The 27,197-nt window shown below is 40.8% G+C and overlaps 1 protein-coding gene across 1 annotated transcript in view; it reads right to left on the bottom strand.

The window, feature by feature from the left end:
- The window catches only part of PTPN14 (protein tyrosine phosphatase non-receptor type 14), a 205,272-nt gene that overhangs the window by 38,910 nt on the left and 139,165 nt on the right, over positions 1 to 27,197 (bottom strand). The window contains exons 5-12 of the mRNA XM_030812879.1: positions 26,197 to 26,264; positions 17,419 to 17,489; positions 16,049 to 16,136; positions 12,287 to 12,375; positions 9,174 to 9,261; positions 7,956 to 8,038; positions 5,219 to 5,276; positions 986 to 1,064 (exon numbers count right to left, since the gene is read on the bottom strand). Of these exons, the coding sequence (XP_030668739.1) occupies positions 986 to 1,064; positions 5,219 to 5,276; positions 7,956 to 8,038; positions 9,174 to 9,261; positions 12,287 to 12,375; positions 16,049 to 16,136; positions 17,419 to 17,489; positions 26,197 to 26,264 (624 nt within the window). The remainder of the gene's footprint in view (positions 1 to 985; positions 1,065 to 5,218; positions 5,277 to 7,955; positions 8,039 to 9,173; positions 9,262 to 12,286; positions 12,376 to 16,048; positions 16,137 to 17,418; positions 17,490 to 26,196; positions 26,265 to 27,197) is intronic.

The following is a 27,197-nucleotide window of genomic DNA, read 5'->3' as shown; positions in this document are numbered from 1 at the left end:
CTTCCCATAGAAATGTGGTAACTTTGCCAGTCTCTTTATAAAAAGTACTATTTTTATTAAATTAAATAGTCCTGATTGTCTTGGTTTTCATGCTCACACTTTCAGACAGCAGAGGATTCAAAATAGCCAGGAGTTGATAACGCAGAAACTGTATTATCCATTTACTACATTTCCAACATCCAAGGTTTTCTACCATCTCTCTTTTTGAAATGCAGTTAGCATAATGATTATAAGTTACCGATTTTCATATATAAGTTCCATCATTAATCTCTCTGTATTCCAATTTCTATAACTGTAAAATAGAAATGATAATAGTACCTATAGGTTTATTTTAAGGATGACATAAGACAATATATAGCAAGTACTTACAGCAATACCACAATTGCTCTATGAATGTTAGTTGTTATCATGAAGTCATTACTAATAGAAGAAGCTTTTTCACACATTTTGCATGGGAGATGTTTTGGGAGAAAGAGAGGAATAAAATAGATTTACCTTACTCAGAGAAGAAAAAAGCAAGTGTACCAAGAAAGGGGCTGGAGAAAGAGATGAGAAAAACAGCTAAAAGAAAAGGCTGACTTTGTTTATTTCTTCCAATTATTCTGCATGCCTGTGTTCTATGTCACCATGAAAAGCTGAGTGACTGCCACGAGCTTTCTGATACTGGCAATGAAGGTGAAGTGCATTCACTTGGGCTGAGCTGTCACACTCTCTTCTCTAAGCTCCCTTAGGAAAGGGAGGAGAAAAGGACTTGCTGGCTGCCTTGGCCCCGACTCCCTGAGCAGCCAATACTGGGGAAATTTTTTGATCAGAGGTAACTGATAGTCTAGGCCTTCCACAAATTGAAGCTGTTAGCTACTGTCATTCAGACGATGACAAAGTTGAAAAGAAAGCATCCCTGTCATCTTTTTTTTAAAGCCTTCTTTACTGCTTACTGGTATTCAACTTTTTGTCTTAAGAAGGGAGAACGGCAAGCCAGAGTTACCTTGCGAGGTGTGTGTTTCCGAGTAGTGCTCACCACACTGGACATGAACGGGAGGCAGGATGTACGGCTGCTGCCTGGGCTGAAACAGAGAACACAGAGGAGGTGGGGAGGCCTGGGCAGACACGGCTGGTGACTCACACAGCCGACCCGGGCACACGGCAGTCCCGCCACGTCGTCACGGAGACTCACACAGCCGGCCTGGGCACACGGCAGTCCCGCCACGTCGTCAGGGAGGCTCGTGGCAGCTGCTGTCCCTGCCACCCCTTTGACTCAACCTTCTTCTACCCATCTGCACTCCCAACTCATCACTAAGTTTGGAACTGGAGAAACGGTAAGGGAGAAGTGAAGTTGGTTCAAGATCAGAAAGAGAAAGAGGTTACCATCAAAGACTAAATGTAACCATTTACTATCTATGTTCTAATATACTTGGAAAGTTCTCTATGCCTTCTTTCAAAATAATAACTTTTAGAAAAGATAAATTATTCAAGGCAGGCAGATTGACTGAGCTCAGGAGTTCAAGACCAGCCTGGGCAACACATTGAAACACCATTTCTATTAAAAATACAAAAATTAGCCAGGCATGGTGGCGCATGCCTGTAGTCCGAGCTACTCGCGAGCTGAGGCAGGAGAATCACTTGAACCTGGGAGGTGGAGGTTGCAGTGAGCCGCGATCGCGCCACTGCACTTCAGGTTGGGCAACAGATTGAGACTTCGTCTCTAAGAAAAAAAAAAAAATTATCTGGGCGTGGCAACGTGCACCTGTAGTCCCAGCTACTTGGGAGGCCGAGGCATGAGAGTTGTTGAACCTGGGCGGCGGAGGTTGCAGTAAGCCAAGATCATACTACTGCACTCCGGCCTGGTGACAGAGGAAGACTCGTCAAGACAGACAGACAGACAGAAAGAAAAGAAAAGAAAAGAAAAGAAAAGAAAAGAAAAGAAAGAAAGAAAGAAAGAAAGAAAGAAAGAAAGAGAAAGTAAATTATTATAACCCATCTCAGAAATGAGAATAAGGGGGACACCTGTTTTGTTCTCAAAATTACATTCACAAGCTCCTACACATCAGCATCGCTGTGCCTGAGACCCCAGTTCACAGCTCCACATCAACCTTAAATAGGAACAGGGTTAGTGTTAAGCTGAGCCCAGGTTGAATCTATTTAAATATCTAAAATGTGGCCCACAGCAATGAGTGTGTAGCTCTCAAGACCACTTGCTGACCTTCCCCATTGCAGAACCAAGTGTCAAAGGGCCCTGTCTACCCACCACCGCAGTGCAGAATCTTTTCCACAGTCTCTTAAAGATGGCTATTTAGACTGAACCTGAATAACTTCACGCTGCGGAAGAGGGACAAGTTTTCAGAGAAAAAAAATCAAAACAAAACAAAAAAACTTCAGTGGATTAAATATTTGGTGAACCAACAAAGGAAAGACGGTTATGCACTAATGTAATCTAGAGCAAGCTATTTAACCTCAGTCGGTCTCAGTTTCTTGTCAGTCAAATCAAGCTCCTCTCTCCCACTACCTCAAGCAATATCCACTTTATTTACGTATTGAGGTTCCAGGTAAGAATTTGTTTGAAATAAGAGTGTTGATTTGTGGGGGAAAAAACCCTCAAAACCCTTATGTTTGTAAGCCACCAAACAGGATAATCTCTCATATTTTTCTTTTTTCTTTTTATTTTCTGAGACATTGTCTCACTCTATTGCCCAGGCTGGAGTGCAGTGGCACAATCTCGGCTCACTGCAACCTCTGCCTCCCGGGTTCAAGAGATTCTCATGCCTCAGCATCCCTAGTAGCTGGGATTACAAGCGTGTGCCACCGCGCCCGGCCACCCTTCTAGTTTTTGTATTTTTAGTAGAGACAGGGTTTCACCATGTTGGCCAGGCTGGTCTTGAACTCTTGACCTCAAGTGATCCACCCGCCTTGGCCTCCCAAAGTGCTGGGATTACAAGTGTGAGCTACCGTGCCCAGCCAATCTCTTATATTTCTATTAGCCTTATAGATTTTAAAGGTTACTATTTTGAGAGAAGAATCTGAGATCAAACCAAGAAACCCAAATCCAGCAGAGGTCACACTTTCTCAGCATCCCTCAATGGAAGAAACACACTGGCCAAGAGCTTGAAGCTGGGTGAATAACTCACCTATCATTTTCTCTGCCACAAACAATGCTTCATCTTCAAAGGGGTAATAAAAAAAGGGATCCAAGAATTAAAAGGAATCAAGACAGAAGAAACGAAGAACTGAAATCAATCTAAGAAAGCAGTTCGGGCCTACCAAAGAAAAGGTGCTATATTCCCAAGTCTCTCTTTGGCTGATTTTTGAGTTGCAACTTAAAAATATTTTTCCTTTTCTTGGCAATACATAATTCAACTAAATTTTTCCATGGTAGCACAACCATTTTAAGGCTTTAAAGAAAAACACAGTGGAGAGGGATTTGTACAAGGGAATAGAAATACACGGCAAGGCAAAATTGGTTTACTGTCTTTTCTTGCCTTATTTAAAAAAAATCCAATAAGTAAGTTACGGTTTATGAACTGACATAAATGAGCAGACTTACGCCAGTTCACAAACAGCATTGTCAAAGGACAATAATAGCTAATCCCTCAAACAACATTTCAGGATTATATTATTTATTTCATCTCTTTATATATTCTAATACATTATTCCATTTCTTCCCAGACCTGCTAATAGAGAAACAAAGTTGACGCCAAAATATAGACAGAAGAGGGCAGGTGAAAAACAGCAATGAGAAGTCCTGGTTATCAGCAAGGAAGCCAAGAGACAATGTTATTTGGTCTTACTCACTCATTGTAAGAAACTCTTGGTGAAATGGCTTAAACCTAAAGGACAGGAGAAAGGGGGAAGCCATGAATTGGATCAGACTTCCTATAAACTGTCTTCATCCGAATAAAATAGGTAAGCCTCTGCATCCTCTCTGGATAATAAGGACAAGATAAGATCACAAGAGAGCTTTAAAACACTTTGCCTCCCATAGGGTTTCAAGGGTGTAAATGAAAAATTATTTTGCTAATAAAGACATCTATACTCTAAAGAAGGGAAAAGGAAGATAACATTCATAAAGGAGAAGAATAAATAAATCAGTGCCATGAACAAATCTATTGGTACTCGGGGGAAAGCCCAAGGTATCTCTTAGATCTCCAGGGCCCAGGACCACATGTGAGATATTGTGCATAATACTGAGAGAAATAATATTCACACAGGCACTCAGGAATTACTGCGATGATATAATGGCTCAACTCAAGAATTCAGAGTCCACATCTAAGCATTTTCCAGGAAATAAATTTTTCTCAAAACGTTCCCTTCAAAAGACAAGTTAAAGACATGCTATAGTGTATACATTGAATATGAAGAAAAATTCAATTGCATTCTATCAACTTGAAAGAATTGTTGATCTAGAGAAGTTAAAAGGTCATATGTTTATTTTGATTTTGTGTAAAAAAATCATAACCTAAAGTAAAAGAATTGTGAGTTAAAACAAGTGGAAAACATTACAGGAAACCAATTCTTAACATCTGTTATCCTTGAGTAATCCTCAAAATAAAACATAGCCTAAGACAGAACACATGCATTGAAATTAATTGTGTTTCCTTATTCACACGATGAGGAGAGCAGCTTAAAACAAACAAACAAAAAAACTGCAGCTAAAGCTAGGTCAATTCAAACTCTGGCTAATTAAAGCCTAAAATTATGGAAGTGCTTTGGAAATCTGATTTTTTTTAAAAGGCCTAAAATTAGGAAATATGCAATCAATTTTCCCCATCAGATACTCTGCCTGAGACCATCAACTAGATCCGTTCAATTTTAGCTCATTTAGAAGGCATTTTCTCACTAGTTTATTAAGCTCTCTGTACAGCAGTGAACACAAAGGAATTTGTGGAGCTCGTAACTGAAGATGTATCTTTACACAACAACCAGAACAGATGAGCGAGGGAATGAAAACACACCATGGGCTGTATGCTGATGGAACATGGTCCCATGGGCCTGGAGTAAGACCTACTCTCAGGGTAAACCCTCAGCCTCAGCCACACTTAGGGTAGTGGTGGGCATGGATGGGTCCAAGGGGGACAAAATGGGTGTGCATCGCACTTGCTTGACAGAATGACGCCTCTGTGTTCTCACAAAATTTCACCTCCCCTCATCATCCCCCCCACCTCAAATTAATAACAAAGAATGCTCAACAGTCAGATCACTTGATCACTGCAGCTTCTATACATACCAGAGAGGACCGGCTCCAGGTGGGCTGGCGTCTGATGGGGGGTGGAGAATTTGACTGTCTACATGAAGAGGTGAAAAAATGAAAGTGGTTATTATTACTGATATAAAAAGACCAGATAGACAAGGGAGGGAGAGGAAGAGAATTGGTAATCCTTACATCAAAACATAAACGTGGCTTATTTCTGGGTGGTAACACTAAGAACAATCTTGATTTCCTTTGTTTTTCTTTATTTTCAAAATGTTCGGATAGGATACTTTTAGAATAAATTTTACAAAGTAATATTAAACAAATGGAGGCTTATTTTTATAGAAAGACTGAGGGAAATAAGCCAGACTGAAAAATATCACCATTATTACATGGATTTTAAAAAATTGTACTCTTTCTACTGTTGCATATATGTAAAATCTTTCACAGCTTTTAAAAAAATGCAAGAAAAAATATTTTTAAAATACTTCCAGTCAAATGAAAATACAAAATAGATACAATATTTTTAGTGTGACCATATAAAGATACTTTTTATTAAGATGATACATTTTACAAACATTGATCAGATATTTCCCAGACTAAGAACCAACATATTTTTAAATGTAGAGATTAAAAAATGAATTGGAAGTATTAGCAAATTCTTGAGAGTTGAAATCAAAGACGCCTTCAAGCAACGGGTCCCAAATGCTATAGTATTTTCCCTCGTTCTCAGTGTTAACATAAAAAACAAAACAAAACAAAAAACAGGACATGTACAGTTTTTTATTAAGGTAAGTTCTTCAATTTAAGGACTCTCCTTATTCTGAGATTTCATCCTTCCTACTTTTTTGGTGAAAATATCTTTTATGAAATGATAGAGGTAATATAGCAATGGTGGATTTTTAAATGACTGGCTAAATAATACAATATTATCAGACCTATGTTATATATACTGCCCCCTAATTTTTCTCCCTATATCAAGAAATTGAGGAGCCACTCAATTGAGCTATACCTCCAGATGACAAGCAGCAGCTCTGCAGGAGCAGAAAAATCAATAACGATCTTTTAGAGGTCAGAGAGTATCGCCCTCTGGAGAAGGATGCTGCTGTGCATGCGTGGAGAAGGATGCTGTTAAGATTATGCCAGTTCACAAAACTCCAGAGGGATGCCCCAGGCCATAACATTGTGCTGGGACGCTGAACTGCATATGGAATTTAATGGAAGAGACAGAGAGAGAGGGCGGAGAGAGAGAGAGAGAGAGTGTGTGAGAGTGTGTGTGTGTGTGTGTGTGTGTGTGTATAATTTTGAGAGTGTGCCCCAGGTTTTAATCAGGTAAGAGGTTAGGAAACTCTTATACTTGGTTAGGAAGAAAAAAGGAATGGTTATTACAGAAGCAGAATTGAGAAACAGAATTTCTTCTTAGTTTTCAGACTAATATGTGATGTTCACTAATACTGGAGGAAAAGACCACAAAAGAAAAATAAACCCTCCGTAAATTTTACAGTAAAACCATTTGCTGAGCTGTGGTTAAATCAGAAGACAAGAGTAAAATCCAGTTCTCAGTTTTTAAATTCACCCTACAGAAGTCAAGCATAGCATTCTTGTTCATGTCAAAGACACCCCCAGAAGTCAAAGGCAACAGCAGAGTAGAAATACACAGAAGTGACCTACCAGGAACCTGCTCAAGAGAATGGTGTGGTGGGGCACATGCAAGAATGTGTCTAGAAGAAACTTACAGCCGCTTCACTTGCCACTCCCCGATCAGGCCTTCTTCTGATTTACATTTGCAAACCAAGCGAGTAGGCCTAATACTATCAGACATACTTTCAGACCCCGACAGTGACCAATTGCAGCGACTGGCTTGAAAGAGCCTCCACAGTGTGGAGAAAAAACTCTGCCATGACCTGGAGCTCCAGCTATAAAGCAGCCGCGTTCTTCAGCAGGAACTGCTCTAGGACAATACTCTACATACTCTCGGATGTGTCCACTGTGGAAGTGGAAAAGCAGTTCTTCTCTTGCATTTATAACCCTGACACTCTTTGAAACAAAATTAAACACATTGGGCGCCCAAACCGCTGAATGTATTCGGCTGAGGAACGTCTTTTGAAGGTAACCAAGAAAAAGACAACGATAGAGTGAGCCCCAGCACGCTCCATCTGAGGTCAGGCCACATTTAAGTGCCCTCATCACACGCCTCTTTATCATCTTTATTTCCAAATTAAATTTAAAAAATACACACGGATTTGTGACACCTATGAGTGTCTTCCACATCTTCCTCTAATTACCCTGGCCTCTCATTTACAGTCAGATGACATGACCCAGGAGCACACGCAGGGTTAGCCAACTGTGTAAGCGACACGGGGCTGAGGATGACAGGAGCGTCTTCTCTTTCAAGCTAGCTCGTCACTCTGTTACCCACTTCTGAACACACTCCGCGTCTGACACGAAGGGGCACCCTGGCAAATTGGGAACTGCTCCGCTTCTCCAAACTCCTAGCAGAGGGTTGGAAAGGCGCTAATGTGGGCCAACCCATCCAGGCAGCCAAGCATTCACAGTCAATTTGTGAATTATTCTCTCTCTGGGCATATGCACGACACTAGACAGTCTTCATCATTAAAGTTTTCATTCCTGCCCTGGTTTTAGCTTACTTCTTTAGCTTCTACAAGGAACAAGGAAAAAGAGTGAATAGGAAAAGAGATCTACAGCACCCCAAAAGGACATTAATTTAATCTGACAAAGCCATCCAGTCGGGGGGGACTAAATGTTTACTTACTCAGTGCAGATTTTGTTTTGTTTGTAAAACTTGTGTCGTGTGGCAAACAACCGAGAAATATACTTGGCATTTTCGATATCATCCTTGGAAAAGAAGAGACAGAGAAAAAAATAAACATTTGTTGAATTAGTTATACATTTCATTAAGATTCTTCTGAGGAGGGACACATCCCTTCCAACCTTCATCTCAAGCACAAAATAACACATGGGCCAGCAAAGTAAACCAGCCTGCTGAATTTCAGCAGCAGCTATGCCTACAAAGCCTGCCAAAGAGTGGCAGAACCTGCTGTCTGCTAAGGAATCCCTATGTCCAAAGCGCTGGGGTTACACTGATGAACTGGCATGTCTTTATGTAATTCCCGACCAAGTGCTTTCAAAATAAATAACTGAATCAAGGCACAGCATAGAATAAACACCAGACTTCATTAAATTGGAGGCAGTGAGATGCCTTGGCTCTCGAGGAGGCACTCAACAGAAGGTCAGTCCCTCAGCTACTTCAGATTAAGCTAAGGCTATGATGGGAAAGAAAACTCAGGTCCTCCAGCAAAAGCAAATGGAATGCAATAGAATCAGGGGTCACTAGATGAGGGCTGTAACTAGAGTGCTGAGGAAGGCAGCACGCCAGATAATGTGATCCATCACACATGAGGCAGTTGGAGGGACCAGAGTCCTAGAGTCAAAAGTCAGGTTGGAAACCTGGTATTTTATTTTATTTTATTATTTTATTTTGTGAGACGGAGTCTAGCTCTGTTGTCCAGGCCGGAGTGCAGTGGCGCGATCTCGGCTCATTGCAACCTCTGCCTCCTGGGTTCAAGCGATTCTCCTGCCTCAGCCTCCCGAGTAGCTGGGACTACAGGTGCCTGCCACCATGCTTGGGTAATTTTTGTATTTTTAGTAGAGATGGAGTTTTGCCATATTGGCCAGGCTAGTCTCAAACTCCTGACCTCAAGTGATCCACCAGCCTCAGCCTCCCAAAGTGCTGGGATTACAGGCATGAGCCACTGCGCCTGAACAGAAACCTGGTATTTTAAACATGGGTATTTCATCACCACTATCCTGGAATGAGTAATGATAGCATTGACCAAGTATTATAAAGCATCTCTTCAAGGGAGTATTTATTATCTCAAGATAGGGAGAGCAAGGAAAAGACATTAGGAGTTGGAAAGTCCAAAAGCCAGTGTCTTGTCAGACCCTGTCTCCGTTTGTCTGTTTTGCTTACCGTGTGAAAGAGGGCAGTCTCTTCTTTGTTGATGAGCTCCACTAGAATGGTCGACTTGTTATGAGTGATATTCCCCATGTCATTCCACCTGGTCAAAAGAAATGTCACTGTGTTTACCCAAAGATATTCCAGGCATTTATGATACAGCAGAGGAGGGCTGTTTGCTGCTATCGAGTGTCATTTTACAAACTATGATTTAACTATTTCTTAAGTGAAATGTTCTTTCAAAAGAGAAAAGAAAATGCAACACATATCCGTTCAAATCGCTAAAAATTCTACATAAAATATGTCTAGACATCGCTATTTATAAACTATAGTTTTCTTTGTGACTAGCAATGAGGAAAATCTGCAAGGGACTTTTGCTTCTCCCTCTCCCATTTTTTCACATTTCCAAAGTGACGAAACATTTCCCATGACCACCCCTTTTTAATGATGGAGGAGCACATATTATTAAAAAGTCATGTGTTTCCAGGAACCTAAACAGAAGAATCCACATATTCTATATTGCAATATGCATTACAGATCCATGCTGCCACTAAGAAAAAACGCCTGTTGAAGCAGGAATGACAAGAGAGATCTTTCAGGCTATAAACTTTTTGACTTTTGGACTTAGTGTCAGCTCCATACGTCTGCCACTAAGTATAAATTAATTGACTGTTTAATGCCGACACTTTTGGGATCACACACACACACACACACACACACACACACACACAGTTTCCTTTGACTTTTTGACTTAGTGTCAGCTCCATATGCCTGCCACTAAGTATAAATTAATTGACTCTTTAATGTGCCTACACTTTGGGACCCAACACACACACACACACACACAGTTTCCTTCCCTGTCTTCATGGAGACCTTATCTAAAAGGAGATACACCAAAATAAGCACCAGGTGAGGAAAGATAAGCTACTGCTTCCCATCCTACTTGGAACCAATTTCTAACCATCTTTTACCCTTCACCTGGTGCCCCAACCTATAATTCCCTGCCACCGCTTTTTCACTCATATGATGCATCTGCTCATTAATACTTCTACCATCCTCTGTTTGGATAATAATTTTGAGACTCAGCTCTGGGAGTCACCTTCTCTAGAAATCCCTTCATCATATCCCCCTACCCACACGTGAGGAGAAGAGGCTGCTGCAGCCCCTTACTGGTCACCACATTGCATTATAATTTTTACTTCTGTGACGAGATCTCTAATGAGACCAAGTAGACCACAGGCCCCATACCGGGTCCAGGGATTCTGCCTTCTTCGTTTATGTGTTCCAAGCACTGAATCAAGTACCTGGCACAGATCGCTCAATAAATGTTTGCTAGAAGAATAAAAAGCAATAATGTTGCCTCTCAGCTGTATAGAGTCCGATCCTTACATCAACTCTTTATGGCAGCTATTTTTGCTCCCACTTTAAAAATGAGGCAATATAGACACAAAGAAGTACCTGACTTAGCACGTTTACTCTCTATGTCAAGGATGGATGAGTTCTTTACCTGGGGTTTCCAGCCTTTCCTCCAGTCATCATTCCCTTATACCAGTACTAAATGTTTTTAGGTAGCTCTGCTGGGGCAATACTCTCTAATAGTGCTGCACCCAGCTTGCTTCGCAGCCTACAGTTCTATCAGATTACATCTACGTGGACTCATAGCTACATGTTCCTTAGTGAAGGTCTCTAGAGATAAGAGATATTTGGTTTCCTCTGGCTTCATTCCTTCAAATCAACTGCTGAAATCCTAGATATACTCGGAGCCCCACCACGTGACTTCATCTAGTGGTATAATTAACATGACACTACAGTAGATGTGAATTTTCCTCTTGTAGTGGTTTCAAGATAAATGAAAAGGTCTGGAAGCAGTTTCTAAGGAAACTAAGCAAAACCTGTGAGTGGCTTATGCTCATGAAATTTCCAAATTGCAATTTTCTTCTATTTCACTTCAATAGCTGGTGTGCAAGACTTGCTTACTTCTCTGCTGTGCTGTAGGTTCAAAGAGAAACTGAAACATTGATTTAACTATGAAGAACTGGTAGGACACAATGCCTGGATAGCTTTGAATGGGTATAAAAATTTATAGTTACAACTCTGCACATATTTATATATTTTCCTCAATTAACTTATACTTTGTGGCAGACATATGGAGCTGACACTAAGTCCAAAAGTCAAAAAGTTTATTCTATAGCCTGAAAGATCTCTCATGTCACTCCTGCTTCAATAATGTCTCTATTCAGAGAGCAAGAGAATATCATAAAAACAATCACAGACTGGGGATCTAGGAAAATAAAAGCCTACCAGGAAGCTTTTGGTTAGAAAACTGTCTCAAAATGACCTACTGTAGTTACTAATCCAGAGAGTACATGGCCAGTTAAGAGTCACTTCCAGAAGGTGGGCTATGCTTGCCTCCAAGAGCTATCTTTGATAGTGTGCCCTGGATACACAGATCTGCCTATCAGACACACATACAAGAAAGCTGTTCTTCCAATCATGGGCCATGTTGCCCTTGTAAATGAAAGCTAGAACACAGTTTTTCAGATTGTTGGCATTATGATAAAATCTATGGGCACCAATACAAAGCAAGCATACTGATGTGAAATGCAGGGGGGAGATGGCTGCATCTCTACACTGGTGCCATTCCTGATAAATGGAAAAGAGGACTGAAGTGTCAAAATAATTAAAAGTACCAAAGCCCCCTAATTCATCATAATAAATAGACTGCTTTTTCAAAACACACTTTTAAAAATAATCACCTTTTGTTCACATAAAAATCAGTTTGCATTCTTGTGGCACAGGTGGTTCAGAACAATGGAAAGAAGTGTTTAGATTTAATGACTGACTGGAGAGCCAGTTTTCAACCAGACTCACGAAGTTTAGTTTCACCCTTCTAACTCAATAGGGTTCAACAATGTAGTTCCTGGAATCAGGTGGGAAGGGTTCCTACGAAAAGTGAGATGAATTTAACTGCTTAAATCCTGCAGAGGGCTCACCTTATATGAGCTGAGAAAAGTCAAATCTTATCCACAGTTTGGCTCTTAACTCATTTGGATGTTAATGTAACATTAACATTACAGTCCCTCAAGGTGAAAAAGAAAAAAGAAAAACAAACAAACAAATAAGACTACCTGTATATTACTGCTTGTCTTCCAATTCTGTTCCTCACGAAAATCCCCATAAAGAAAATGCCAAGGTGTACACAGTTTCCATGATTGTCCTGGGTAAGACCAACAAAAGATACTTGTGATGACCCATGTTCACTGCAACATTATTCACAATAGCTAAGATATGGAATCAACCTGAGTGTCCATCCACAGATGAATGGATAAAGAAAATGTGGTACATGTGTACAAGGGAGTACCATTCAGCCTTAAAACAGAACAAAATTGGCATTTGCCACAATACAGATGGAACTGGAGAACACAATGCTAAATGAAATAAGCCAGTTACAGAAAGACAATAACACATGTTCTCACTTATACATGGAATCTAAAAAACTGAACTCATAGAAGCATAGAGTATAATGGTGGTTACCAGAGGGTGGAGAATGGGAGGAATGGGGAGATGATGGTCAAAGGAAATCCAGCCTTGTTAGACAGGAGGAGTAAGTTCAAGATATCATTGTGACCATAGCATAGTTAGTAACAGTATATTGGTGTTTGTTGTTTGTTTGTTTGTTTCAAAACAAGGTCTCACTGTTGCCCAGGGTGAAGAGCAGTGGCACGATTTTGGCTCACTGCAGCCTTGACCTCCCGGGCTCAGACAATCCTCCTACCTTAGTCTCCCAAGCAGCTGGGACTACAAGCATGCACCACCATGCCCTGCTAATTTTTTTTTTTTTTTTCACAGACAGGGTCTTGCTATGCTGCCCAGGCTAGTGATCCTCCATCCTTGGCCTCCCAAAGTGTTGGGATTACAGGCATGAGCCACTGTGCCCAGCAACAATGTATTGTATTCTTGAAATCACTAAAAGAGTAAATTTTTTTTCTTTTTTTTTTTTTTGTTGAGACGGACTCTCACTCTGTTACCAGGCTGGGGTGCAGTGGCGTGATCTTGGCTAACTGCAACCTCCACCTCCCAGCAGGTTCAAGCGATTCTCCTGCCTCAGCCTCCTGAGTGGCTGGGACTACAGGTGCATGCCACCACACCTGGCTAATTTTTGTATTTTTAGTAGAGACAGGGTTTCACCATGTTGGCCAGGATGGTCTCCATCTCTTGACCTTGTGATCAGCCTACCTCGGCCTCCCAAAGTGCTGGGATTACAGGTGTAAGCCACCGTACCCAGCCTAAAAGAGTAAATTTTAAGTGTTCTAACCACAAAGAAATATGTGAGATAATGCATATGTTAACTGGTTTGATTTAGCCACTCCACAATATACACATATTTCAAAACCCACAGGAATCACACCCCATTTCTCACCCATGAGTAGAATAAATCATAGACAACATCATAGCAATAAGGTGACCAGCTGTGTCGGCGGGGTCAGGTCCTACAGGAACTCACCCACCACAAATCCTAGTGGACTATATATAGAGATAGATTTTTTTTTTTCCCAATTTGTCACAACACATGTCCAGTTTAAGAGAGAATCTCTAGATTTTCTCAGATTCATTGGCATTTGGATTTTCCCTTTCATGAACATCTATTAATGTCTTTTATTTTTTAATCTTACCAAAGTTTTTGTTTTTTAAATCGTTATACATGCAATAGTTTGAAGAGGTGAATATTCTTCAGGGCTTGTTTAAAGGAAGCCAAGAGGAGACCTGGCCCTACCACTTCCTCTACCCAGAGGCCAAAACTTTCACTTCTTAAAGCTCTCAATGTGTCTCTTTGCAGCTACCATCTTTGGCCCTTTCAGTGCAGAACCTCCCATTCCTCAGTGCAGGGATATTTTCTCGAATAATTACCTTTTGTTTCCCTTGTTCACTCTTTTTAGAACTCCCATTATTCAAATACTGGACATCCTAGACAGGTCCTCTTATTCTTTTATCTCCTGTCCCCGACTTACCATTACTTTGTTTTTTGGTAAGACTTTCTCAGTTTTATCTTCTAACCTGTCTATTAAGTTGTACACTTCTGATATCACATTTTAAATTTCAGAGTTCATTTTTGTTTTCTAGATGCATCTTTTTAGTATCTTATTCCTTCAAGGAGGCAAAATTAAAAGAAAATATATCCTGAGGCTCACTGGATAGTATTTTGAGCAGGGGGTTCTTCTTCCTGTACAACATCTGCATCTGCCAGTCCACTGCTGTTCTACTCTTGAAAATTTTTGAAGAACCACTCACGGAAAAGTCCATGCTAAATTCAAGTATTTTTCCTAGGATATATCATGACATGCTTTTTATTTTGTCAATAAGAACCTGTACCAATCAAAAGAGACTCCAGTCCTACTCACAGTCTTTCCCTGCATATTTTCTTGTCTGCTTTTTCACTTATTGCAGAGCTGACCACATCACCACCCCCACTGGTACTGTTGCTCCCACCCTCATCCTTGGGTCACCAGGAATCATGCGGTCTATAGGTGGTCACCTTAGATATGCACACATATGTGGGGGGAAAGAGAGGAAAAAGAGGCAGTGCAGCTCAGTTACCCGAGCTTGGCAATGAGTCAGAAGCACCTATCTTCCAACTCAGAGGAAGGTATTATAACCCTGTTGGTCCCACTAAAGAAAGAACATACTAGAAAGCACATCAGAACCAACCACAGCAGATTTCAACATGACCTCAACTGCCCCTGTTTCCCGCAGTCCACATTAAAAAACAACACAAGCAAATTGCCACCACAAAACCTCTAACTTCCAGGGATTGAGAAGTCAGTTTTCTAGAAGCAGAGAAAAGTTTACTCTGATTTTTCAATGACCCAAAATATGACTATATATGGGCTGCAGAAATGTAAGTGGGATGCAGATGACTTCATAAGGCATTATTGCAAGGAAAATGGATTACAGCCCTATGAAGGGCAGCTATTAGAGAAGCAAAAGAAAATTAAACAAATCTAAAAAAGAGCCATTTAGCCCTTTCTGAAAGCTGCGGCCACCCTGCTCGATTCTACTTGATGCACATGGGCAGTTCTCATTAAGGCAAATTGCAAACGTGCAACAGAGGGGGAACTGAACACTTATAAAACAGCCAGTGGAGCCAGTCTGGAGTGAAATGTTCGTGCTGAAATTGCAGGCATCTCCCAAATTGCTGAAATGTGCTAGTTGCTTTAGTTTTCTGATAAATCTCCATTTTTTGTAAAGTTGGTCAGCAGAGAGCGGAAAATGAGTGGATGTGAGGCTCAGCTCTATAAATGACTATGGTCCATGACCCCCCCCCAACCACACCCACTTCAGGAGGTGGATGTGCTGCAAAGGATGTGATGTGCTATAGAAGTTTCCTAGGCATAGTTTCCATAAAACACCAAAGGGGCTGGGAACCCACAATGGAGGGCCCTATAAAGCTGGAGAAATAAAGCATGATTGTATACAAGAAATGTTTCATTCTACCTCACAATTATCCCTGTATTGGCTCAATGAAGAGAAAAAGAGAATAAGAAAACTACTGACTAGAGTCTTCATTAATGTGACACATGACATTGGCTACTTGTCCTGTTATAGGGCTGGATATCAGCCTTGATACCTCCAAGGTGCCGGATTGGCTGATGCTTGGTACTCACTTAGATGGACTGTCTTATTGAACTATTCTGCTGAGGACCATGACAAACTTCAAAATGTCTTGGTTAAGAAAAAGCATTTGTTTATCTATAATACATTGGACTTGCCAACTAATGCTGCATAGCAAAAAGAAGGTCAAGCCATTCTGGCCCACTGCTATCAACACTGATTTTCCAAATGCCAGTACCAGTCTGAGAAGGTTAAAGCCAGCACAGGGCACAGCATATTACCTTTACAGGGAAGATTTCCTGTCCAAATCCATCCAAACGTTCAACTTCATTGATGTACATCAGTTCAGCTTCTGCTGGCAGGATTCCACTAAAATCAAAATAGCATCGAAGGAAGAAATAGTTAAGGGCAGCCAGTGGAAGATCCCACTCTCCTGATGGCAAATTCCAGAGCTGTGGTTTAGCTCTAGTTTCTGGGAAGAGCAATCATTACCCAACTGTGAGGGTAGGGTGCATTACTAAGTAATTCATTAACATCTTTCCCAGTAGCCTTTTACTCAACAGGGAATAATAAGAGGAAGGTAAAGTATTTCATTAAGAGCCACAGCCCTATAAACATGAAATCATTATTCCAGACATCCCTTCGAATATGTTGCCTACTTTAAAAAGAAGTTATTTTTCTCCCGTCCGGGAGAAATCTTCATTATTAAAAAAAAAAAAAAGAAAGAAAAAGAAAAAAAGGAAAAAGTTTATCACGAGGATAATATTTTGGGAGTCAAATGGCCATGGCTCGTGCCTATAATCCCAGCACTTTGGGAGGCCAAGGAAGGCGGATCACTTGAGGTCAGGCATTCGAGATCAGCCTGGCCCACATGGTGAAACCCCATTTCCACGAAAAATACAAAAATTAGCTGGGTGTGGTGGTGCATGTGCCTGTAATCCCAGCTACTCGAGAGTCTGAGGCAGGAGAATTGCTTGAACCCTGGAGGTGGAGGTTGCAGTGGACTGAGATCGCACCACTGCACTCCAGTCTAGGTGACAGAGCGAGACTCTGTCAAAAAAAAAAAAAAAAAAAGCCATGATGAGAGAACTTAGAATCACTGCACAGGCCTTGATATCAAACTCTTGGTGCTTCCTTGAATTAAAGTTTTTCTCTTTTTGTTTCCTTCACCTGCCTACCACCCAACACAGCACTTTAGGTCTTCACTCTCTCAGCACAGGCTGTCTCAGGCTTCCCAGATTCTCTGAGGAAGAAAGGAAGGGAGGGAGGGAGGGAGGGAAGGAAGAAAGTGAGGGAGGGAGGGAGGGAAGGAAGAAAGGAAGGGAGGGAGGAGGGAGGGAGGGAGGGAAGGAAGAAAGGAAGGGAGGGAGGGAGGGAGGGAAGGAAGAAAGTAAGGGAGGGAGGGAGGGAAGGAAGAAAGGAAGGGAGGGAGGGAGGGAGGGTGGGAGGGAAGGAAGGAAGGACCAGAGCACAGTTTTCAAGTCGACATTCACCTTTTCAGAAAGGAAGTACAGAGCTGAGTCATGTGGTGGAAGAAATAGAAGTGTGTTGGCTCAAGCCCCGAGTTGCTGATAGGGAGATGGATGCCTCCTGCCCCATGGGCAGTAAACATCTGTTGTGCAGGCAGCCCCTTACCCTCTGCCTGCCTTACCTGTGGCCTTTGTGCTCTTGGGCTACCTTCTGGGTGAGCTCCTCCAGAACAGCCTCTTCCAGGGCCAAATCCTATAAGAATAGAAAGTGCTTAAGGTCACACAAGGGTGTGGGCATTTGCTATTTTGCTTGCAAATCTTAAAGCTCCCTTCCTCAGATGTTCCTGATTAGTCACATTTCCTCAATATCTCCTTTACTACTGTAGAATTAAAGGGCGTAATTTTTAGAACTGAGTTATTATTTCTACTGTTATAACATGGCTCTACATTATAACAGGTTATTTCCAGGTATATTTTGGGTTGCCGCGTAAGTTCTGTGGTGCCAGGGAATAGCTCTTTTCATTCATTCTTCCCTATCCGCCTGCCTCTCAGATGTACGTTTATAAAAAATGCTTTGCATGTGCTTACATATTTCTAACGATTGGGGTATAGGCCAATGAGTTTCCAGGCCATCATCCCTTCAAAAGTTGAGCCTAGGAAGGGACTGTGCCAGGCCTTTCTGTATACCAGGAAACGAACTCAAAACCACTGAAAGCAGAGTAGGCGCATTCTGATATTACTTGATGGTCACGGGGGCAGAGGAAGCCGTGATGGCCAAAACATCTCCAGAGAGCTCTGTAAGGCAACAGGTGTGTAGCTAACTAGTCAGCATCTCTACCAGCTGAACCCCAGGTCCCTGGAACCTGTGATGTGCTGACTACTGTGGGCTCAGAAGAACCGATTACACACATCTTTTCCCAGCTCCCTTTCCGTAACACCATGGTGGGAGGATTTACATCATGGAAATGGGCTTGCTAAACGCTGGCCAGGGAAGCACTGCTTAGGATGGTGAGACAGAATCAAGAGGAATAATCTAAAATGAGCAAACCAAAGCAATACATTCTTGAGAATTTGATAGAAGTAGAAATTCTAGAGTTTGTCTCATGCCTGTGGTGGCCTGGGGCTCAAGCCTGAAGCCAGCTGCCTCTAGCTTTCCCAGGCAGCAGATCCCACATATTCCAGGCTAGTAAGCACCAAGAGGGGCACAGATGGGCACCATTTTTCTGTGAGATCCAGAGGGGATGTCAGAAGGAACTCTGAGCTACCCCCTGATGCTTACCTGACGCTCATCCTACTAGGATGGGAGGTAGGGACTGATGTTTTGGCAGAAATCATACCAAATGCCCCATTCCCTTGATTCTAAAATACTATTTATATAAAGATTCATCTCCAACTTAACTTTTCATGGATGAAACACTACCCCTAAAAATGTACACCTGAAAACTGTGAAAAACATCCCATCTCAAATCATTAAAATGGGAAAAATCAATATATTTTAAAACTGGAAAGCAAAGACATAATTATATGCTAAAAATTCTATAGCTCTGCACGTCCTGCTAATTCTAGAGTTCACGAGAGACTTTAGAGCAGACAGGGAATTATGGCAGCTCTTACTTTTCATGTAACTGATTAATTTGTGGTTTCCTGTTTAGCCATCCATTGAAATAACTCAAGTCCATGATAGGAAATAAGCTCAACATTTTCAGTTTCATGTTGTGGAGCAACAAAGATATCATAAGGCTTAGAAAGTTAGCTATGTATGCGCATCTAGGTATTGAGTAAAAACCCCATTAATTTTGAAAAGCTAATGACGGGCATGTGGCGACAGAATATAAAATAAAGTGAAGATCAAAAAGTGTTCCATTAAATCTACGTTTCCTACTTATAAAAAAGAAGCCCAAAGGTACCCCCTCTGCTATTGTTCTCAACTTAACCGCCTCCATCTGCACCTGGGGCCTCCCTGAGGTATGCGCCCCGCCAGGGAGAGTGCGAGCATGGCCCTGTGGGAATGAAAAATGGCAGAATGCATGCCTGTACACAGCCACACACCTGTGGAGCGCCCTGTGTACTTGACTTTGTTCTTTTCTCTGCTGAAGAAATGCCATTTAACAAATTCAGTTACTTTATAAGATCAAACACAGCCATTCATCCTATCTTCCCTCCCCCACCAAAGGAATGCATTCTCTTTGAAAACTCCAGTGGAACCAAGGAGAAAGTTTACACCCTTCTAAGACTACCCCCAGCCTACTCAGCAAGGTCAACACCTGGGCCTGGCATGCAGACCATTCTTCAGTGTGACTCAGCTTCCCCTTCCAGACCTCCTTACCCAAGAGGTCAAGCCCCAGGCCGATGCCTCTTCTAACACACACTGCTTTTACATTTCCATTCGGAAAGGATGGGCCTTTACATTTCCATCCCCCCTGGGAGAACCATCCCATCACATCATGCAGTGGGAAATGTCACATCATCCTTATGTCCTGTCTCAGTTAGCACTTCCCTCAATAGGGCTCTCCTCTCTCCCGAGCTGGACATAAGCATTTTCGCCTTTTGACCTACCTCTTCCCCTTGTGCGTGTCTCTTCTCGTATTCTGCCTACTGCATTTCTTACACAGTTATGTGTATACTCGTCTTATCCTTGATCCTTGTCTCCCACCCTCTATGAGAGTACAGGCTCCTCGAGGGCAGCAATTCTTCTTCATATCACTTAAGGGGCCTATCATAGGGCTTTTGTGCAATGACAGCTTATAAGGGCTAAATATATAGTAAGTGATCAATACATGCTTCTTGAACTGAACTCACTATTTGACATGTAAATTTCATATTGTCAAACAAAAGTTTAATTACACGGAGTTGTTTAACAATCACTTGTACCTTCTGCCTGTGCTCTGTCTGCTCACATAACAAAATCCAAAAAAAAAAAAAAAAAAAAGCGTAGAGTGATGTTACCTGGAAAACACACTCTTCAACGGCCTTATATTTGCAAGACATAGAGACAGAATAATAGTGCTAATAACAATAATAATATGACAACTAAATAAACAGTTAACTGAGAATTTACCATGTGAAAACAACATGTATTATGTATTTCACACTAGGTATTTCACATGTATTATGTCTTTTAATGCTCACGACGAAATTAGGCTTGTTATTCTCATTTTTAAATGAGAAAACTGAGGGTTGGAACGGTTAAATAACTTGCCCAAAGTCATATAGCCAATAAGGGGCACAGCTAGGACAGGGTCACAGCACTGCCTAGCAAAGGTGCCATGAAATTGCCAACCACAGGTCACAGTGCACCCAGGATACAATGGGGCAGGGGCAGGGGCTGAAAGTGGACAGCTGATAACTAAAGCCTAGGAATATTCACAACTCAGATAAGCCTTCTGCCACATCATCTTCAGCATCCAACAGGACTTTTTGGGATGACGAAAGTGTTCCATATCTGAGCTTTCCAATACAGTAGCCTCCAGACACATGCGGCTATGGTGCACTAAAAATGTAGCCAAGGCCGTTGCAGTGGCTCAGCCTGTAATACCAGCACTTTGGGAGGCCAAGGAGGGCGGATTATTTGAGGCCAGGAGTTCAAGACCAGCCTAGCCAACATGGCGAAACCCCATCTCTACTAAAAATACAAAAATTAGCCAGGCGTGGTGGCACATGCCTGTTGTCACAGGAGGGACTTAAGGAAGCTGAGGCAGGAGAATCATGTGAACCCAGGAGGCAGAGGTTGCAGTGAGCTGAGATTGCGCCACTGTACTCCAGCCTGGGTGACAGAGCGAGATTGTCTTAAAAAAAAGTAGCCAATGCAATCAAGCAACTAAATTTTTAATTTTATTTAACTTGCATTAATTTAAATTTGAATGTAAATATCCACACACGGCTAGTGGCTACCACCCTGAAGAGAGCCATTTTAGATCCAAGAATAACAATGTCAATATTTGTCTGTCCGATGATGAGATTTATGAAGTTTATGCTGTTTACATATCTGATTTGCCTAGAGTTTAGTGGAAACACAGTCTCATTCTGAAAGAGGTATGATGCACAAAATAACTCCTTTACTACTTCATAGCACTTTAACCTGTCAGAGCATTTTACCATCTACAAACTCATAAATATCATGCTGGTAATCACCTTTGAAAACTCTGAGAAGCACCTAAACCTGGTCTCTTCCTAAAGGCAACGTAATAAAGGCCTTTAATGAGAGTAAGGCGAATAAAATGTAGGAAGTTATCAACCCTCCAATACCAACTACCCCATTTGACACAAACATGTACACACTCTAAAATTCTAAGGTTTGAGCCTCATTTTCCTCCCACCAAGCACATTGGGAAACACCCTGACTTTTGGGATGAGCTTCTGAGACAGTAGAAATGTTGACTCAAGCATATTGACATTAAGCCCTGTGAAGAACTTCTCTGTTAAGTAATATGTTGATCTCCTTGGAGTTTCATTTAATGAGTAGAATTAATAAGCAGGCACAGCAGATAATACCACTGTTTACTTGGAGGGAACTAAAATAAGAATGGAGGCTGGACACGGTGGCTCACGCCTGTAATCCCAGCACTTTGGGAGGCTAAGGCAGGTGGATCACCTGAGGTTAGGAGTTCAAGACCAGCCTGGCCAACATGGTGAAACCCCGTCTCTACTAAAAATACAAAAAATTAGCTGGGCATGGTGGCAGGCACCTGTAATCCCAGCTACTCGGGAGGCTGAGGCAGGAGGCGGAGGTTGTAGTGAGCTGAGATGGCGCCATTGCACTCTAGCCTGGGCAACAAGAGTGAAACTCCGTCTCAAAAAAAAAAAATGGAGTTATTCATGAAAAGTTAGAGATGTGCAATATTCCCTAACCATTAAGACCAAGATTAGCTTTGGACCAATTTAGATCGACCTCATGCACTAATATGGATAATTCCAGACTTACCTATCCCAGTCTCTCAAAACCTAAAACCTTTGTCACCAGACACTCTACTTTCTCCCATATGCCATCACTGATAAGTTGCCAGATTTTGCCTATTTTACTTCAAAATATCCCTTGCTTTGCTTTCTTGTTTTTCTTTCACTAACAGCTAAATTATATCCTTTGCCCAGAACACAACAACAGATTCCCAGCTGACCAGCTTGAATCCAGCAGTTCTCAAAGTGTGGGGTCTGCAGAACTCGAAGGAGCCCATGCATTCTAACTCCTCAGAAGTTTCCAGTCTCATCTGCCACTACTCCCCACCAGTAGCTACAGTCAAACCAGCCAGTGGATGCTTTCTGAACACCCAGGCCACACTGCCCCTGCTCCTTCTCTCTCTGTCCAAATCATTCCTTGCTCCCTATCTCTTTGCCTAATAGCTCACATGCCATTAGTCTTTCAGCCTTCCCTAATCCCCCAAAGGCATGTGACCTCTCCCCATATAAAATTTTGATCACACTTTATCACACTTGGCTTTTTATTCTGATTTTGCAAACTTCCTATTTAACCAACCACACTGTAGTCTCCTTGAAAACAAGCACCATTTCTTATATAATTTCATCCCCTGGGTGTTAGTCCCCCAGGTCAGTGCTTGGGGTGAAAGAGTTGACCGAAAAAATAAGTAGTGAATGATCATGATTTCTGAAACCAGAGCCAGAATGTTGATTGGTTATAGCTGTTCCCTAAAATGGCTTTCAAAAATTTTTAATCCCTCCTCATTAACACTCTTCTCTTTTACTCTGAAGCTACCCACCAACCAACCAACCAACCAACCAAAATTCCCCAGGGGTTAAAACCTAGTCTTTTCTGTACTTCAACCTAGGAATGGGCATTTTACTTTATTGATTCATTCTGAAATGTTTGTGAGCACAGGCTGTGTGCCAGATGGCAGTGAACAAGACAGGGTCCTGTTTAAAGACCACAGAACTGACCATCTACCTAACAATAATAAATACATACATATGTACATACATAAGAAGGAATAACGCCAGATACAGAAGTACACATACGAAAACTGATTTAACAGGAAGGATGGTGAGGGTGTATGAGACAGGTGGTCAAGGAAAGGAAGAGCTCTCTGGGAGGTAATATTTGAATTGAGACCTGAGTGTCATAAAGATCTGCAGCAGGGCATTCCAGGCAGAGGAAACCCACCTACAAAGGCTCTGGGGTGAGAAGAAGCTCAGTACGTTCAGAAAAAAAAAGAGCCAGCGTGCCAGAGGGTAGAGAGTAAATGAGAGAGAGGGAAGCAAAGCAGGGAAATGTCTTTTTTGTTAAAACAAAACAAAACTTTAATTCTATTGACAAATAATAATTGCATCTATTTATGGTACAATGTGATGTTGTGACACATGTATATATTGTGGAATTGGCAAGTTAGTCTAATTAACATATCCATCATCTCTTATAATTATCATTTCTTTGTGGTGAGAACATTTAAAATCTACTCTTTTGGCAATTTTGAAATACACATTATTATCAATGATAGTCACCTTGCTGTGCAACAGATCACCAGAACTTATTCCTAACTTTGTACCCTTTGATCAACATTTCCTCCTTCCACCCAACACTCAGCTTTGGTAACCACCATTCCACTCTACATCTGTAAGTTCAACCTCTTTTGATTCCACATACAAGTGAGATTGGGCAGTATTTGTCTTTCTGTGCCTGGATTTTTCACTTAGCATAATGTACTCTACATTCATCCATCTTATGGCAAATGACAAAATTCTGTTCTAAGGCCAAATAGTATTCCATTGTGTGTATACACCATTTTTACCCATTGATCTGCTGGTGAGAACTTAGGTTGTTTCCATATCTTGGCAATTATGAATAATGTGGCAATGATCATGGGAGTGTAGACATCTCTTTGACATACCATTTCATTTTCTTTAGCTATATACCCAGAAGTGAGACTGCTGGATTATATGGTAGTTCTATTTTTAATTTTTCAAGGAACCTCTAAACTGTTTTCCAAAATGGCTGGAAGTTATACCTCCTTTACTCCTCGTGCTCAATAACACTTGTTATCTTTTACTCCTCATGCTCAATACTCCTCATGCTCAGTAAGACTTTACTCCTCACGCTCAATACTCCTCATGCTCAGTAAGACTTTACTCCTCATACTCAATAACACTTGTTATTGTTCATCTTTTTGATAACAGCCAATCTAACAGGTATGAGGTGGTATTTTATTGTGGTTTCAATTTGCATTTCCCTGATGATTAGTGATGCTGGGCATTTTTCATATGTCTGTTGGCCTTCTGTATATTTCTTTTGAGAAATGTCTATTCAGGTCCCTTGACCATTTTTTTAATAGGGCTATTTGTTTTCTTGTTGAGTAGTTTGAGTTCCTTATATATTTTGAGCCCCCTATCTGATGTATAATTTCCAAATATTTTCTTTCAATGTGTGGGTTGTCTCTTTATCTCTGTTGTTTCCTTTGTTGTACAGAAGCTTTTTAGTTTGATGCAATCTCATTTATTTATTTTTACTTTTGTTGCCTATGTTTTTGGGGTCATACGCAAGAAATCGCTGCCCAGACCAACGTCATGTAGCTTTTCCCCCATGTTTTCTTCTAGTGTTTTATACTTTCAGGTCTTACATTTAAGTCTTTTTTTTTTTTTTTTTTTGAGACAAAGTCTTGCTTTGTCACCAGGCTGGAGGGCAGTGGCACAATCTCGGCTCACTGCAACCTCCGCCAGGGGTTCAAGCAATTCTCCTGCCTCAGCCTCCTAAGTAGCTGGGACTAGAGGTGTGCGCCACCAAGCCCAGATAATTTTTGTATTTTTAGTAGAGACGGGGTTTCACCATATTGTCCAGGATGGTCTCCATCTTTTGACCTTGTGATCCGGCCACCTAGGCCTCCCAAAGTGCTGGGATTACAGGCATGAGCCACCGCGCCTGGCCACATTTAAGTCTTTAATACATTTTGAATTTATTTTTGTATAAAGGGTGAGATAAGGATCCAAATTCAGTCCTCTGCATGTAGATGGCCAGTTTTCCCAGCACCAATTGCTGAAGATATTGCCCTTTCACCGGTGTGTTCTTGGCCCCTCTGTTGAAAAATCTATTGGTTTTAGATGTGTGTGATTTAATTCTGGGCATTCTATTCTTTTCCATTGGTCACTGTGTCTATTTTTTTGCTAGTCCCATATTGTTTTAATTACTATAGCTTTGAAATATAGTTTGAAATAAGGTAGTGTGGTATCTCCTGCTTAGTTCTTTTGCTCAAAATTACTTGGGCTATTTGGGGTCTTTGGTGATTCCATATGAATTTTAGGATTGTTTTCTATTTCCACAAAGAATGATGTTGGAATTTTGATAGGGATTGCATTAATTTGTAGATTACTTTTGGCAGACATTTTAACAATATTGATTCTTCCGATCCACGAAGATGGGGTATCTTTCCATTTGTGTCACCTTAAATTTCTTTCTTCAATGTTTTATAGTTTCCAGCATACAGGATTTTCACCTTCTCAGTTAAATTTACTCCTAGGTATTTTTTTTTAATGCCACTGTAAATGGGATTGTTTTCTGCCAACTCTCACTACTTCTGTTAAACATAGTACTGGAAGTCCTAGCCAGAGAAATTAGGCAAGAGAAATAAAAAGCAGCCAAATGGGAAAGGAAGAAGTAAAATTGTGCTTGATGATGACATGGTCTTATATGTAGAAAACCCTAAAGATTCCACAAAAAAACTGACAGAACTGAGAAACAAATTCAGTAAAGTTTCAGGTTACAAAATCAGCATAGAAAAATCAGTAGCATTTTTATATACTAATAAGAAACTATCTGAAAAAGAAATTAGGGAAGCGTCTTGAGGCAGAAGGAGGCATTTTTACCTTCTCAGTGTGTTTTATAAAACTTGCCCCTACTTTATAAACCCATCGACTTTTTCTCCAGAGAATATGCATATGTAAAATCCTGAAATTTTCAAAGGAAAGAACTAAATGTCCAAAGAAGGTAGAAAACTAATTAAGAGAAATGAAATTATACTTACCATAGGAAATAGCACATACTCTCTGAGGAAATCTTGAGAATCAAACTGATTATAGTCTCCAAAATCAGCTGAGAAGAAAAGAAGATGGAAGGGCAGAATTTATTATATGAAATTAAAGATGGAATAAAATAGGGCAAACTCATCACCACATTATTCTTCACATTTCATCCTATTTCTCACTATTATTAAATAAAAATAGTGCCAAGATATGTTTGACATAGTTACTTTTATCTAACAATATGGTAAATATCAGCATGTAAGCACCACTACATGAATTTTTAGAAATAATGAAGAAATTTGAAAACAATTCCTAAAGGCCATTTAAAAAAATTTAAACAAACCTATATCTATCTGTTTGTTAAATATGCATCAATACATATCTTAAGAATATCTGCCAAGAGGACTTTTTAACTCAAGGTTAATCTGGAGAACTGAAGAGCCAAACCCATCTGCACCTTTTCATATATATGCAGCTGGAAATTCCCACTGTAAATCACCCTTGGCAAGCAACCTCAAACATCTTTACACCTTCTAAATAACTTCACATGTTACAAGATGCCAAAAATTCTGTTTTCCCTGTTTTCATGTCACCGTGGTACAGTTTGAGCACATGCAAAATGAAATATATAAAGTCTTGCTTCTTATCTTGCTTGCTCTCCTAAAAACTAAACCTGCATGAAATTTTAATTTCATGTAAAATATTTAGCATCAGATAGAAATGGATCCAGGTATCTTCAAGGTAACAAGAGATACAGGATGAGAGAATACACATACGATGCACCAATGTTGAGAAGTTGCTAGAAGGTAAAAAATAAACATCAACCCACAAACTCAGCACGTAACAAACTACCAATTAGGTGCAGCATTCAAGAATAGCAAACATCACTCGCTCTGCCTATTTCCAAGTTCAATAATTGGTTATCACATTCCACCACAACTTATATTTCTGTTGATGTATCTTTCTAAAAATGCAATAAGCGTTCTCAAAAAAAAGTTATTTG

This window comes from Nomascus leucogenys, chromosome 5 (assembly GCF_006542625.1).
Source record: "Nomascus leucogenys isolate Asia chromosome 5, Asia_NLE_v1, whole genome shotgun sequence".
In the NCBI taxonomy this organism is placed as follows: Eukaryota; Metazoa; Chordata; class Mammalia; order Primates; family Hylobatidae; genus Nomascus; species Nomascus leucogenys.
Note: the sequence above shows the minus strand (reverse complement) of the source record. Positions and strands in the feature narration are given on the sequence as shown.